Here is a 15,650-nt window from a genome sequence, read left to right as displayed (position 1 = left end):
CGGCAGGGTGAGCAGCCACGGCCCGGGCAGGGCCCCGCGCCCCTAGCCAGGCCGCGGGGCGGCGCCGGGCACGCCGGGAGCCGCATTCCCGCGCGGCGCGCCGGGAGCTGTAGTCGCGGCCGTGCCGCTCGGCTCGGGCGCTGGGGGCGGGCTGGAGCGGCTCCATTTTGCGCCCGTCGGCGGGGCTGCCCGGCCGTCCCGCGGCCCGGCCTGGCGCCAGGCAGGGCGCGGCCCGCCCCGGCGTTTCTCCCTTCCCTCTTCCTCCCTTCACTCCTCCCCGCCCGCCACCGGCACCGCCGCCGCCAGCGGGGTGGGGCCCGCGCCCGCTGCCCCCCGCGCCGCCCGGCCCCCGCTGCCGGCCGCGGGCTGAGCGCGTCTCCCGGGGGCGCGGCCCCGTCCCTCCTCGGCGGCGGCTCCATGGTGCCCGCCGCCCCCCGCCGCCCCGCAGCAACAGGCAGGACGAGGAGGAAGCGGCCCCCGGGGGTCCGCACCGCCCCGCCGCCGGCCTGAGCGGCGCCGCCGCCGCAGCGGGAGCGACCGAGCGGGCGGGGGGCGCCCGCGGGCCGCCGGCGATGGCGAACCAGCTGGTGATCCTGAACGTCTACGACATGGTGAGGCACCGGCACGGCTCTGGGCGGGGGTCTCGGCTCCCTCCCGGCAGGGCGGCGGCGGGGAGTGGCGTACCCTGCGGGGAGCAGGGCGGCTGGGAAACTTTGCCTGCCCTTCCCGTGCCTGTCCCTGCGGGAGCTGGATCCAGGGGCGGCAGAGCGGGAGAAAGAACAAACCCGGGGAGGGGAGAGAAGGGGGTGGGGGGAGGGCGAGGGCGGTGATTTGGGAGGTCTGACGATTTTTGCAGCCCCTCTGTGACCTGCGACAAAAGTTTGCCGGGTCGGGTCTTCCAGTGACAGGTGGATCCGCTCCCTGTCGCGGGGGAAACTTTCCCTGCCGTGAGCGTCCCTGTGCTGTGCTGCTCCCTCTGCTACTGCCCCCAAAGCTCAGCAGCAGCAGGGAGGCCCTGCCTTTCTACTCGAAAACCAGAAAAGGGTCCGATTTTCTAAGAGGATGGTAGTTCAGGATAACCTGTCTCTTCAAGGATAAGAGCTTTTTAGCACAGTGTCAGTAAGGTGATTTTTTTCTAGACCATGATTTTTGAATAGTTTTGTTGTGGCTGCGACTTGGTAGAAATAAGGGAATCGCTCCAGCTTGATTTGCAGCCGTGTATGAGCTCACCTTCCCTCCCTCCCGCATAATCTTTATGTGGCACCTCAGCAACTGTGGTATTGTCTTATGTTCAGCTGGAAGCTGCTCAAATGCCATGGTAACAAATGAGGTGTAAGTACCTGCATGGAGCAGTTAGGTTTGGATAAGTAATAAGAAAATATTATCCGTTAATACGTTTCAATCACTGGAAATCAGAACGAGTGGCAGTATTTCTCTGACCAAGTTTTAAGTCTCCTGATAGAGGGACGGTAAGATGGAGAACTAGCTTCAGGTGACAGTGGTTGTGTTACTTAGCTTATTTTGGATCTGCTTTCCTACCACCACCATTTTAAAGTGAACCTTCGCTGTTTTGCAGGGGTGAAGGTATATAGTGTAGTGACAGTGACTGCTGGAAGTGAGAAAATACAGCTTGTTTTGCTTGGGAACAGTCACATTCAAATGCTAAAATGTTTAATAGCAATCAGTAGGGATCTGTCTGGCTTGAAACCAAATATATTTACACTATCATAGGAACTAGCCTGATTTTTGTCATTATTTTCTTTCACTCTAATACTTACCTTAGAAATCAATGTCCCTTTTTGGGTATGTGGTTTTTTTTTTTTTTTTTGCCCACTCCTGTGTTTGAGCTCTCTCTCCACTGAATATAGCCTGTTACCTTGACTTTGGTTTCCTTCAGTATAGACTGGGAGGGGAGACTGGAGACAGGAACAGTATGTTCACTGTTATTTTCTGAGAGATGGGAGGAAAAAAGAAGGGGTCTTTGCTCACCTGGTTGAGCTCATATGTGATGCTAATATGAGAAAAAGTCACAATAAGGCAATAAGTGCCTTATTTACACTAGACTTGAGGAGGGAGGTCTGCCCTGTCACATGCATATGACTTCTCTGGACTACAGTGCAAATATATATATTGGGGAATCCCTTTTAGCATAAAAAAAATGGTTTTACATATATTAACTATAAATATTTGTACAGAGAAAGAAGTAGGACTTCGGTTCCGTGACTCTTACATAAGAATATCTTTGAAGTCAAGGCTTGACGCACTTGTGACTCACCAAAATGGAAGACCCACTGTTCTCACAAAGACTTGTTTAATTGTGCAAAGTGAGCCCAGTTCACAGGCAGGCTTAACAGAGTGGGCTGACTCCTGTGTAAAGGCCTGCCATGGCCTCTAAGAAACTCCATTCTCGCTCCGACGGTAGCACTGGTGGGGTGTGACTTCAGCATGCTGTTTCTTTTTCTCTTGTGAGAGTCCACTTTTTCATTCACATCATCCTTTCTTTTTCCTCCTGAGCTGAATTGCTGTGATAAGTTTTACTCCAGCCATCCTAGGAGGGCTGGCAGTTGACATGAGGCAAGTGAGGAAAAAAAGCAACAGGGAGGGTGTGCTCCTAAAAGCTAGTGTCATATTTTTCCTAAGGAGACATTTGGGGGCTGTTGGTTATCCTGTTGTTATTACTGTGATTCTGCCTCCATTGAGAATTCATGTAGTCTCTGAAGCCACCATCTGTGGAAGGAACTTGCTCTCCAAAAGAAGCAGCCAAGCACATTTATTTGCAGATATTTGATTACCTGTAGGGATGACTTTAATGGTGGAAGCTGCACATCACCACAGATTATACATAGTATAAGATGAAGCCACTAAAGGGAATATGTCTATTTCCTTCTTCAGTCCTGTTTGTTGTTTTATAGTGATATCTGCTTTATTTGACCATTCGAGAAGCAGTTTTGCTTCAAACTGATGAGTAAAACAAAGGTTTGTGTGATGTCTGGAAGATACCACCAGTGTACATCCTTCACCAAACTCCTCTGCTAAACCACATTTGAAACTTGTTTGAGACCAAAGCCTCACTTTCATGTTGCATAGCAGCTTTTACTGCTTGTACAACAGCCTGCTGAAATCAATGGTACTGCTTTATTTGGGGACACTAGGGGTGGGTGGAAGAAGGGAGGAGTCCTCTGTAATAGCAGTTTTGAAGTTCTGTTTATTCACCAAACCATGCCAGCTCTGTATTTGAGACATTAGCAGGTTTGCTCTTTACTCCTGACATTCCACGTCACTTGGGTTTGGAGCTGTTTTGTAGTTTAGGTTTGGGACTGGATTTTTTTGCTTCTCTTTTGGAACAAGAGACCTTTGTTATTCACCTGGTTGACTGAACCAGCATTACTGTAACAAACGAACAGCTTTATTTTAATCCGAACACAAACTGTGGCTTCATTTCCCAGGCAGCTGCTTAGGTATGCAGGGGAGTACTAAGTGACCTTGCTGCTGCTGGAACTCCTTACAGCAGTGAGTTGGTTGCTTTTGGAGGGTATACCCTTCCAATGTCCTTAGTGCTGGAAAAAGCAAAAATCTTTGATACAACCAGAGTGTGAGGGGGATGTGTGTGTTGTAGAAGAAAGTCGACTTTCAAGTACTGGTAACTTTATGGAGGGAGAGAAGCTTAAGGGTATATTTACGTGGTACAGTTCATGCCTTTGAACATCTTTTATGATCATTAAAAGGGTAGGGTGAAGGCTTTGATATATTGTGTTTTGAGAACTGGAGTACTTTATAGCTTCATTTAACTAACTGCTATTTTAGGAGTCTAGGTTTTTTGTGCCCAAGTAGCATCCTATTTCTTCCCTTGTCAAATAAGGCGATAACAAGCTAAAGTATTAATGTAAATGAAAGCTCTGAAGATATTTCTGAAGCACTGGGATTAGTGTTTTTCTTTCATTGCAATGACATGACTTTATTGTTCACATAGAAAAATATTTCTCTAATAATTTTCCTTATGATAGATTAAATATGAAATCCTGTTTTACAAGACTGACATGTTGCAAAATATTGAGGATATGGGATTGCACCATACTGCTATGGCAAAATCCATATCAAGACTAAAGGGAATCCAGTTTGTGTAATGGAAACAAGGATGTAGCATTTGGGATCAGTTTGGGCATGTTACTGAACCAGTGAGCTATACAGATGTAATTTAATTTACAGTCTTTATTTTGTAAGTTATATATAATCTTTTCAGCTGCAGCCAAATTCAGCACTCTTTGTTGCATTTGTCCTGCATTTCTTCCTTCAGTGAGATAAGGCATTTTGTTCAATGAGTAAATGGGACCAACCTTCCAATAGCTCATCCAGATTAAGTAATAATTAGATATAATTACTTTCCTAGGGGGAAAGTAATTCTGCCTCATTGAAATTCTTTTATCTTCAATTAACCTATTCTGTTCTTACTGGAAATAAGAAGCAAAGTGCCGGCTTGCTTCAGGCACTTCTTCCAAAGCTGCTAACTTTGATTTTATTTGCCGCCAGTGCTCGCTTTGTGCAGTGTAGCGAGCCCTGAGTGTTTAGGTGGCACCAGTGCGGAGGAGCATGTGCTTGGATAGGGGCAGGCTGTGCTGAGTACCTTGTTGGATCAGCTTTCCATTCCCTTCATCCGCTTCTGTGCAGATCAATGAGAAGGCTTGGTGACTCACTTTTCTCTCTCTGCCCTATACTTTGTGTTTGCTTTCATGGGGTTGTGGGTGGGGAGTACCGTGAATACTTTTTTTCCTCATTTTCTTCTGTCTAATAACCAGCTAGGCTTTATTCTATCCTGCTGCATGTGGGGTATCTTGTGTAAGTTTTGTTCTCTTTTCAGAAAGCAGCCATAACCTTGCTTGGCATTAACAGATCCAATGGGTACATGATATGTAGGTTGTTTGGAATTCAGCAGCCAAGTTCTGAGTTTTCTGGCCACAAGTGCCCAGGAGAGGGACAGACTAGAGCACCAGAGACCCTGTCTAGTTCAGTTTTAGATTAGGTTCATTTGGATACACCTTCCCATTAGGCAAATGTACTTTATTCCAGTGATGACAAACTGTACCTTGGCTGTGCCTACAGTTTTGACTATAAATATAAACATGAAACTATTTTGAAATTGTGAGCTGGTAAACCGTGGGATAGGAAAGGCTTCAGAACTGGAACACATTTATATTGCAGTAGTTCTTCTGTTTTCCTGGGGACTTTGATTTCACCTCGTGAGCAGAAAATATCCTTTTTTTTGTGCTCACAAACCCACTAAGATGAGTAGTCTTCACATCCTTCTCCTTTCTTTCCCTCTTTGTATTCTCCCAATATATGTCTTTCTATACAGAGTAAATTAATGCTGTGTATTTCTGGATGTAGCTTGTTCATACAGACTTGCTCTCAGCTCTTTCTGGGGGGTGGAAGGAAAGAACTGCTAAGCCCTTTAAATAGACTAAGGTGGTGATTTAGTGTAGTCATCCATACCTCACTAGCTAACATAGCACTACACTGAAAAAGCCAGAAATTAAAGCAAATGGTAAAGTTTAGTCTTAAGCAAAATTTATCCATTGATCACAATTGAGCTTTAAATAAATATAAGGTGCAAAATCTGCCTTCTCTTAATTCGTATTGACAAAATTTCCCACAGCTGGTTTGTCTGTTTGTAACTATTGGCACGGTGTGCTCTTTTTGCCATTTGACTTGTTTTTGTTTTTATTAATAGCCTGTCAACCTGACGTTTAGTGTATCATTTTTATTGGGACACAAAAAGCCTACACGCTGTAATGTTTGTGATGCTGCTGTAAATTACACACTGACTCCAGCCAGCATATCTTCAAGTGTGACACCTGCAACCTTTTACGTTTTTATCACTGGTTGTGCTGCATAGTGGCTTTGCATCAGAAAACACTGATTATGTCAACAGGTTGTGTGAAGAAGATGGCTTCTTATTTTCTGCCTGCTTGCTAAACCAGTATTAATTTACTGGGGGTTCTGCCTCAGCCTGAATCCTGCCTGCCAGTTGACTTTTTGAAGTCTGCTTTGTAAAAGCTCACGGAGAAGCTCTGGGAAGAAAAACTCCTGTTACTGGAGTAACTGACAAAATAATGTTTTCCTTGTATTTTCCTGAGGTTTTTCTTGTTAGCCAATTTCAGTTTTAAGGACAACTGAGGCTTTTTTTTTAAGGCTTTGTTTCAGGTTCCTTCTCAAATTGTGTGTCACTTGAAATCTTTTAATGCTTGGAGACTGATACTTTGAGATTGGTGATGCAGACAGGGAAAGAGTACTTTGAGGTTTTCCTTTATCAGTTTTGCATCTTTGAGGTCTTCAGGGTAACAGCTTCTGATAGACACTTGCTGCTGCTGCACTTTCATAAAAGAAAAGAGAAATCACTAAGAGAAGTTTTCTTTCTTTACTATTTTTTCCCATTTTCTAAAAAAATTTCACTTCTGATTCCTTTTGAAATGCATCTGTTTTCTGTTGGGTACAATACAAGTGATATATTGGAAATAAGTGTCAGACCTGTGCAAAGGACTTAAATCTCGTGTTTGGGACCCCATGCATCAGCAACCTGGAGAGAACTTTGTCTCTTGCATGGTGACCTCTAATTTAGTGTTTAAAGACAAAATATAAGAAGGTAATTTCGGTCCATCTCTGAGTATGTCTTGTGCTCATCTATTCATAAACAGGTGTGGTCATTACTATTAATGACAGGGGGTGTGTGTATCTCACAGTCCTACGTTCAGATGTACCTTGGAGAAAAATGTGCTCCTTAAAGTTACAGCAATTGATTCTAGAATGTGTTCCACCTAATGGCAAACTTAACAGCCTACAGCTTGTTGACAAATAGAAGGTTGATCTGGATTTCTCCCAGGTTCAGACTCCTGACAAACTTTGACAGTACTAAAACACTGGAATAGAACCTAGTGGAATTAATTCACTGCGTACACTTGGGGAATTTTAGTGACATTCTGTTCCTGTAAAATGGATTGTGCAGTTTACACTTTGTGATAAGGTTTAATACTTTGTGATAGGGTTTAATGCTTTTGATGTGGGGGGACACATGTCTGCTCTGAGAAGATAAATCTGTACTGCAAACTAACTAGAGTTTTGGGTTTGGGTTTTTTTTTCTTCTTTCCTTTTAGTATTGGATGAATGAATATACTTCTTCCCTTGGAATTGGAGTGTTTCATTCAGGTATAGAGGTGTATGGCCGAGGTATGTACAAGAAAAGCATAACTTACTTTTTGTTTCAGTAATACTGTTATTTAAAAAGCATTTTTCAGGTAGTGAGGGGAGCCTAGCTCCTGAAACCTGTTAATCTCTTTTCTCATCTTTTCTGCTTCTGGAAAAAAACTTTGGACATGAATAATCTGGTAGCCATTGTGCATTCTTTTGTATAAAGCTATGCAACTATGAAAAAGTGTGCAGTTTATTCAGCCAGGAATAGAAATCTTTATTTTAGATTTTGAAATACTTTAAAAAACCTACATAAAACAAATGTGTGTTTTGTGTAAAGCATGGTTGAATCCATTCCTCAGTTTTCAGTCAGCACTTACTGCAAGGAGTTAATTTTTAACTACAGGAACAATAATCTGTTGCAGAGAGACACCTATAAGTGCATGATGCTCAGGAAAAGGTCTATTCATTTTTGTAGGTTGGTTTGTTTTAGAGACAGTTTCTTTCAAAGGCATCCCATTCGTGCTGTTCATAAAAGATGCCCTTGTGATAAATAACAGCAATGTTTTTCAGTTTTGCTAAATAGGTTGTGCTTGGGTGCTACAGCCTCCTGGTCTGTTCAGGCCACTTGAACCTGCATTGCAGCCAGAAGGTGTTTCTGTGCACACCATAGCACAGGCTCAGGTCTGAGGTGTTTCTGCCCAAAGCATAATGACACTCTGAGGTGATGGTGTTGCTGAAAGTAGTCCAGTTAAAGGAAAATCTACTGCTGTGGTTTTTTGGGTTTTTTTTTGGAATGTGTTGAGAGGTGAGGGGAAGGAGCAAAAGGCGGGGTGTGCACTTCAAAGACCACGCTGCCCAAAGTGATCTTAAACTATGTTTCAGCTACTGTAGTGGTCATATTGTATCTGATTTTGCAAGTGTTACCAGAGCAACAAATTGACAAAAATACAATGCTTATTGTTAAAACTTTTTTTGGGATTTTTTTTAAATCTGACCCAGAAAGACCTGACTCTTAATAGTGCTGTGCCTGAAACCCAGTTTTTGAGCTGTGCCAAATACATGTGCCTCCCTTCCTGCTGGGATTATAGGAGCTTTCTCATGTAGCAGGTCATGCCCCTGCTAGAACAATGACTTGCATTTTTCCAGGCACATCAGACCTTTTATTTATTAACCTGTTGTAAAAAAGATTATCCACAAAACTGAGTGCTAGACTTGGGTGATGTGTTAGGAGTTTTGAGGAAAGGAAGTGTGAAGTCATGCTTAAAGCTTTTTATTACCCTCTGGGTGCGGCGTGCTCTGTTATCTTACAGACACAGACGGAAGCTGCAGCACACCATGATACTTTCATGTAGTGTGAGTGCTTAAGCTAGCAGGTGCTATGTGCAGATTTGAGATGCATGCACTGGTTTACTTTCTTGCTCTAGTAAAGAACTTGTGAAACTTGTGAACTTGTAAAGAATTGAACTCTTGCAAATCAAGAAATTTAAAGAACCTGTTAGGCCACTACGCACTGCCACACTGAGGACTGTAGTGTCCACTGAATAGAAGTGCCATCAGTCCTCTGAGGATGCAGTACTTTGAATCCCCAATTTTGATGTATGTAAGTGGAATTCTAAAGACAAGTATGTATAAAGATGTACAATTTAACTTGTAAATGCTCACTTACACAATGAAAACTATATGTACTTTCTTCAAAGTTATTCAAGTTAAACCTGTACACTGATGTAGGAAATTTCCTGTTAGTTTTTACTTAGGCTGAGTAGTAACTGACAAAGCTTTTTCCAGATAATTTCATTTGCTCCCCACGTAAGTAACATGTCTGGTTGCTAGCTTTAGATGCTTGTGAAGTCACCTTCCAGTCAGTGATCTCTGCTGTTTCTTACTGTCATCAGATGCTGGTTTTGTTAAATCTGTGCTTTCTCTTTCAGAATTTGCCTATGGTGGTCATCCATACCCTTTTTCTGGAATATTTGAGATTTCACCAGGAAATGCTTCTGAGCTAGGAGAAACATTTAAATTTAAGTAAGAAAGATTACCTATTTTCTTGTTCTTTGAGAAAGCATATGAAAAAGACAATTTGTTGCATTTATTTTTGAGGTTAGATGTATTGAATTGTAAAGGATTTCTGACTTTCTGAGAAATCCATGTGTTTGCATAGAAATGAAAAACAGACAGAGGTGATGAGACAATGAAGTGTCTACAGCAAAGAACTTTTTTTTTTAGCATACCATTAAATTCCTGAAATGCATATAAATTTTGTGGACTTGTAGCTAACTTTTATTACTTACACAGCATAAGCAATGCAGTAACTTTTTCAAGGGGGGTAATCAGCAAGAAAACATCATCTCTCACGATAAAGATGAAAGGGGTGCCATAAAATAAAATGGAAAGAACCTTAATTATTCTTGGAGAACAGAAAGATCTTGCTACCCAGAGTGGAGTGACTTTTGATCAATGTATGAACAGTAGCCCACCCATGTCATGGGAGCCTGATCACCTCTACTCTCTCTTTCTCTTCTAGAGAGGCTGTGGTTCTAGGCAGTACTGACTTTATGGAAGATGATATAGAAAAAATAGTAGAAGAGCTTGGAAAGGAATTCAAAGGAAATGCTTATCACCTAATGCACAAAAACTGCAATCACTTTTCTTCAGCTTTATCTGAGGTAAGCAAACTTAAAGGTCTATAGAATGGTGTTTCACAGGTGGTTACAGAGCATCATTTCCTTCCAGTCCTTTGTAACATTTGGTTTAATTTTCCACTTTCTATTTCTGTTGCCTTGGGCAAATATCATCATTTTTTAGGTTGTATTTGTGCTTATGTCCAAAGCACCAGATTTTGCTGCTAAATATCGTTGTTGTACATAGCTTGTGTTAGAGCAGAGGTGCATTCCTAAAGAGATATTAAGAAGATTTAGAAATAATTTTAGTTGTTTCAGGGATTGCTACTGAGGATAGAACTACTTGCTATTTTTATCACATTATTTGTATTTCCCCACAGAACCATCACACTGTAAATAATTTTCAAAGTTATGACCTAGTGTTAAAGAATAGCAAAGGCATTAAAGTTCCCCAGATAATGTTAATCTTCTGCTTGAGAGGCTTTTGTCAAGTTATTGCTCTGCAAGCACCTGTGTCCTGGTCATCTAGATACTTGAGTGGTCATGCAGAGTATCTGACCGAGGAGTCAAACGGACTTTGCTTTTTTCCCCCTCAGCTTTGTTGTAACACGATCAGTTTGCCAATATGATTGACTGCTTGATCATTCACATGTGTATCCACACATGGGAAAGGGTCAGGAATGAGTAACCCAGGTCAAAGAGGGGAATGGAAACTTTGATTTTCATTGGTAGTTGGCAATCTCTGCCTGACAGAATTTATTCTAATGTTTCATTATAACACTCCAAAACAAGGATGGCTGTTTTTCCCATGTGAAGTTTCACAGATTTTATTTGGGTTTTTTTCCAAAATAGTTATGCATCCTTATTGTATAGCCTGTGTTTTATGTAGACTGATCTTCCAGTGGGAGTGGAAAATTTTATTGAGATGATGATTCATGTGCAATGCTGGTACAAGTAAGTAGGGTGAGACACTGACAAAGCTGCAGTTGGTGTGAAATCTGGCCTATATGGCCAAGGTTTTGCCATACTCTTCAGCGGCATGGTCATAGTGTCTCTGTTTTAGGTCTTGTCCTATTTAGTGTTCAAGTTGACTATAAAAGTGGGTATAGTTGCAAGTTAAATGGTGCTCAGTTACAGCAGAGTAATGCCCATGTTCTCCAGGTTTGCACTGTAATACCAGAAGTGAATATGGAGGTAGTTAAGTAAAGTAGCTCACTCCTTGAACAGTGACAACAAAATTATTTAATGACTGATGTGCAGTAAAAATAAGTACTTAATGCAACTTTATACATTTTTGAGAGTTGAACCCAGCTGTGCATTGTATAGCTTCTGCTTCTCTTGTTCCAGTGAAGCGAAGTGTGTGTTTGGCCTGTGTTGTAGGATAGTGACAGCCTGTGGAAGTCGTCAGAGGCCACCACAGTAAAGAGCCTCATCTGTGTGTGTTACTCCATAAAATTATAGTATTGATACTGCCTTTCTGGCCACTTGATTTCAGGGTGCTTTTTTGTAACAGTGGGGTTTCTCCTGCAATGTCTGTTTCTGAGGAATTAGCACTGAATAGAAACCATAGCTTAACTAATTTCTGTGCCTTTTATATAAGTTATTCAAAAAGAGTGAAGTGGTTAGGCTTTCCAGGACTTCTAAGAAAATCATAGAACCAACCACATGACCAGCTTTAACAATGGAATATAGGTGTGTTTCTGGGACTTGGAATGCTGCCTTTACTGATGGATGGAGAAGATCACAGGGTAGCAAACTTGGGTGCTTCTTGACTGGCATTTGTGATATGTAAACTGTAAGGCTGCTGCAGCTTTTGCTTCTTGTTTACAGTACTGCTGTCTTGTTACTGCTGAATCCAGAAAACAAATTAACCTTTTCTTTTTCCTTCCCCCGTAGATTCTCTGTGGAAAAGAGATTCCACGATGGGTGAATCGCCTTGCCTACTTCAGCTCTTGTATACCCTTCCTCCAGAGCTGCCTGCCAAAGGAGTGGCTAACTCCTGCAGCCCTCCAGTCTAGTGTTAGCCAGGAGCTACATGATGAGCTGGAGGAAGCTGAGGATGCAGCAGCATCAGCTTCCTTGGCAAGCTCGGCATCTGGGTCTAGAACTGGACGCCACACCAAATTATAAGTCCTCCTCCAAAGTAGCAAATACTTCAGAAATACTTTTGAAATACTTCAGTTTGATCTCTTCAGCAATTGACTTCCTGACAGAACATGAGAGCCAACTCTAGAACGTTGTTTTTATATGCAAAAAAAAAAAGCTCTCCTCAACCCCTGTTTCAGCTCAGGATTATTTACGTAGTGAAAGGAATTGCTGGGAGAAAAGGGAAGGATTTTGTGTGAAGCCACCCTTTTCATTTTCACCTGTTTGGTAGACCTGAGTTAACTTAACATCTTGCATAAAGCAGAACTTAAATTATTTGTTTACAGTATTGTGTACTGCTGTTTACAAGTCCTGTAAGGACTCCTGCTACCATGGAAGAAGAAAGAATTTGAGTTTGATTTAACTGTTGGTATAAATCAAAAGCAGTGGTGTGATGCCCTGGATGAACTTTCCCCTTTGTTTTCAAGATTTAAGGCAGGAGAACACTAAATTGAGGAATGCCAGAAACTGCTGAATACTATCTATGTGAACAGGGTACTGTGCGCTTAAAGTGGCTGATGTAAACAGGTAGATTCCAGGATGTAGGGAGACTGGTTTGGTCTAAAATCTGTTCCTAGAAGTATGACCTCTACATTAATGAAACTGTGGATTTTTGCACATATGAAGGGAAATTTCTATCTCATTGCAATGCACATCGATCCATTTCTTTTTTTTTTTTTTTTCAATTCAGCCATTTAGTTTTCATTCTGTCTTGTGTCTTTACATGCAGTTTACTTCAGGATTTAAACATGTCAATATCATTTGCTAGAAGCATCAACAAATTTTTCACTTCTTTGCTTTACTTGATTTCAAACTTGTATATATAAGTTAGTACTTGTATTCCTTTTTTATTTTTTGTTTCATATAGTTTGGAATCGTGTAAAACAAGCCATTTATGGTTGGGGAATGGCCTTTGCTTCCTGCTGCTGATTTTGCTTCATTTGAGTTTGTAAACATTCTTGTTCTTCTTTTTTTGAGCTATAAATTACTGCCCAGTTGTGCATATCCGCACAAATGATAGAGAAATCCTAATTTATTTTCCCACAATTTCTATCTGTGGCATTAACTTTCTTATCAGATGTAATGAAGAAAAACCTGAAAATTGCTTATGCACCTGCGTGTTTACACAGCAGAACCCACTAATCTGCACACATAATTATATCTGAAGGTAAGAGATATTATTTTCTAAAATACAGAAGTATGTTTGCTGGTAGATTATAATTAGAGCTAAATTATAATTAGTGATCAGAATATATAATGGAATGCCTTATTCTTGTTCACTTACCAAGAGAATTAATTGTTCTTCCAATCATTAGTGTAAATTAGTGAGGTTCTATTGTGCACATGAGGCTACAGTAGCACAAACATGGGAGAGGTGAGCTTGAGTATTTTGTAAGACTTGCTGCCTTAAACTAACAAAAAACATACCATCCCTAAACAGGATCAGCTCACAAAGAAGTGTGCATTACTAGAAATATGGATGATTCTTCTGAGCTTTATTTACAGTCTTTTGCTGGGTTTAGTTTTTCTGTTGAATGAAATACTGACTCTGCAGTTTCTGCTGTTTAAAAGCAAAAAAAAGTCCTCTTGGAAGGCAAAATGCTTCAAGTTATGAATGCTCCTGGCCATGGGTAGTGGTTGCCATTGAATCCTATGGGAAGGTGCAGTAGCTGTATCATAGTAAGAATTCTTATGGTTGCCAGCTCCAACTTGTGTTAGAAGCAAGTGGAAGTTTTTCTGCTGCCACCTGGGTTGAATCCTTCATCAGACAGACTTCAGGTTTTCACTTATCTTCTGTGATGCAGTGTAGTACAGAGAGAGATATGCTCAGTTCTGGGGGGGAAATCAAGTGAGACTCTGGAAGAGCAAGATAATAGTAAACGTCTCCATAACTGCATTTTGGTACATGTTTTAATAATCTCCTCTATCAAGTGGGAAATGCTTAAGGCTAGTGAGTCTGCCACTAACTTCATTCTCTGTTTGATCTCCAGAAGCTGGATATACTGACCCTCCCCGCTGAGTGCTTTCCACTCTGAATTTGAGTTCTCCTTTCCTTCTTTTCCCTGTAGTGAAAATGAATATGGTGGTCTCCAGTCAACTCTCAAGCATTACAGAACTGAATCTCACACTACTCACAGCTCAGACAACAGGCTGCAGACAGGTTATTTTGTCTCTGCTGTGCAGCTGTGGTAGTAGTGTGACTAAGTCTCTTGGCCAGGGCAGGTCCTTTATTACAGCTCAGGGTTGAGGCCACTGATCTAGCAACGTACTGTAGCTTTTCCTAGGCTTTAGGAAAAATAAATAGAATGAATTTTCATTGCTACCTTTTCTGTACCAAAATCAGCTTTTTAGGCTTCTGATACATCCAGAGCGCTAGGTCACAAATCTCTTCACCTTCATTAACACACACAATTACAGCATGTACAATGCAAGAACATGACAGATCACAGCACAGTTTTTATTTAGAAGTAAAACTAAGACTATTTTTTATAAAGCAGACTGGAAAGTTTGTAACAAAAACATTCATTTTATTGTTAGCTGTACAGGTGAAAATACTGTCTTATGCTCCATAACAACTTTTTTCTCTTTGTTTTGAAACCATTCATTTGTAAATCCTGTAAGGAAACTGACACCTGAACCCTGAATGTTGTTGGGTATTGAATCTAAGCGAGCAGTATTGTAACTTCAGTCGTGTGCTGTCAGCTCAGCCTCTGCTGGATGCCTGCAAGTCACCCTGCCAGTGGTTACTCCAATTTGTTAGCAATAGAGCAAGTTACCTTTCACCAGCATTACTGCCAAGCAGGGATTACTTTAGTCTACTAATGACCACACTGTGCTAGGACTAGAACACTTCAGAATGCTGTGAGAAAGCTGGACACCTGTGGAATCTTTTCCATCAAAACGGGTAGAAGAATATCACTACTTCAGGGTTCTGCTCTGTTTACTTTTTCATTCTTGTTAATTTTCTGTGAGATAGTACTTTTGATATGTATTGCATTGTTTAACTCAGTCATTTTATTTAAATGCCATTTTCTGTTCAGCAAGCCAAAAAAATCCAATGTACTGTCAGTGTGCACCAGTAACTTCGGAGTGGCTTGGTAAAAAAAAACATAGTTGCATTACTTCTAAAATTTGCAATGCAATTCTGATCACTATTGATAGATGATAATTTTCACTGTTGGAAGTTGGTTACAAGCTGAATATTCACTGATGCATTTTTTGTAAACTTGTATTCAAGTTTACTCTACTACATAGTATTTGTATAAAATTCAAAGAATTTTGACTTTTGTTACCTGTACATGGCAACAAGTTGTCTAGCATCTTAAACTTAAATCCATCAGTTTATTAAAATACTTTTATAAAAAAAAGTTGGCTCTGTGTGTTACTCCCCTTATACCTACAGCTTGTTTTGGCAGTGCCACCCAAGCTGATGTTTGGTTTTAAGTGATGGTTTTGAAGGAGGTGAGACTATCCAAGGGTTTCCTGTAGTTATGCATTAGGCTGACATGGGCAACAGGCACTGTGGTTTGGTTTGTATGAGGCATCTTCCCCAAACATCCCAAGCTCTGGGACAGAGCTGGCAGCAGCCCTTGAGGAAATGCTTTGCCAGCACTGAAAGGTGGAATTTGCAAAGGGCAGATGAGTCCATGTGTTTTAACAGCAGAGAGACTTCTCTGGAAGTTGAGGGCACTGATGAATGGGAGT

The 15,650-nt window shown here is 41.5% G+C and overlaps 1 protein-coding gene across 1 annotated transcript; it reads left to right on the top strand.

Annotated features, from left to right (window-relative positions):
• The first annotated feature begins 160 nt into the window (after positions 1–160).
• Positions 161–14,056, top strand: DESI2 (desumoylating isopeptidase 2). Its single transcript, XM_030235677.2, has 5 exons — positions 161–611; positions 7,146–7,218; positions 9,111–9,204; positions 9,704–9,845; positions 11,697–14,056. The coding sequence occupies exons 1-5, from the start codon at positions 573–575 to the stop codon at positions 11,928–11,930; spliced, it is 582 nt and encodes a 193-aa protein (XP_030091537.1). The 5' UTR covers positions 161–572; the 3' UTR covers positions 11,931–14,056.
• Positions 14,057–15,650: the final 1,594 nt, after the last annotated feature.

The sequence above is a fragment of the Serinus canaria genome, chromosome 3, assembly GCF_022539315.1.
Source record: "Serinus canaria isolate serCan28SL12 chromosome 3, serCan2020, whole genome shotgun sequence".
Taxonomy (NCBI): Eukaryota; Metazoa; Chordata; class Aves; order Passeriformes; family Fringillidae; genus Serinus; species Serinus canaria.
Note: the sequence above shows the minus strand (reverse complement) of the source record. Positions and strands in the feature narration are given on the sequence as shown.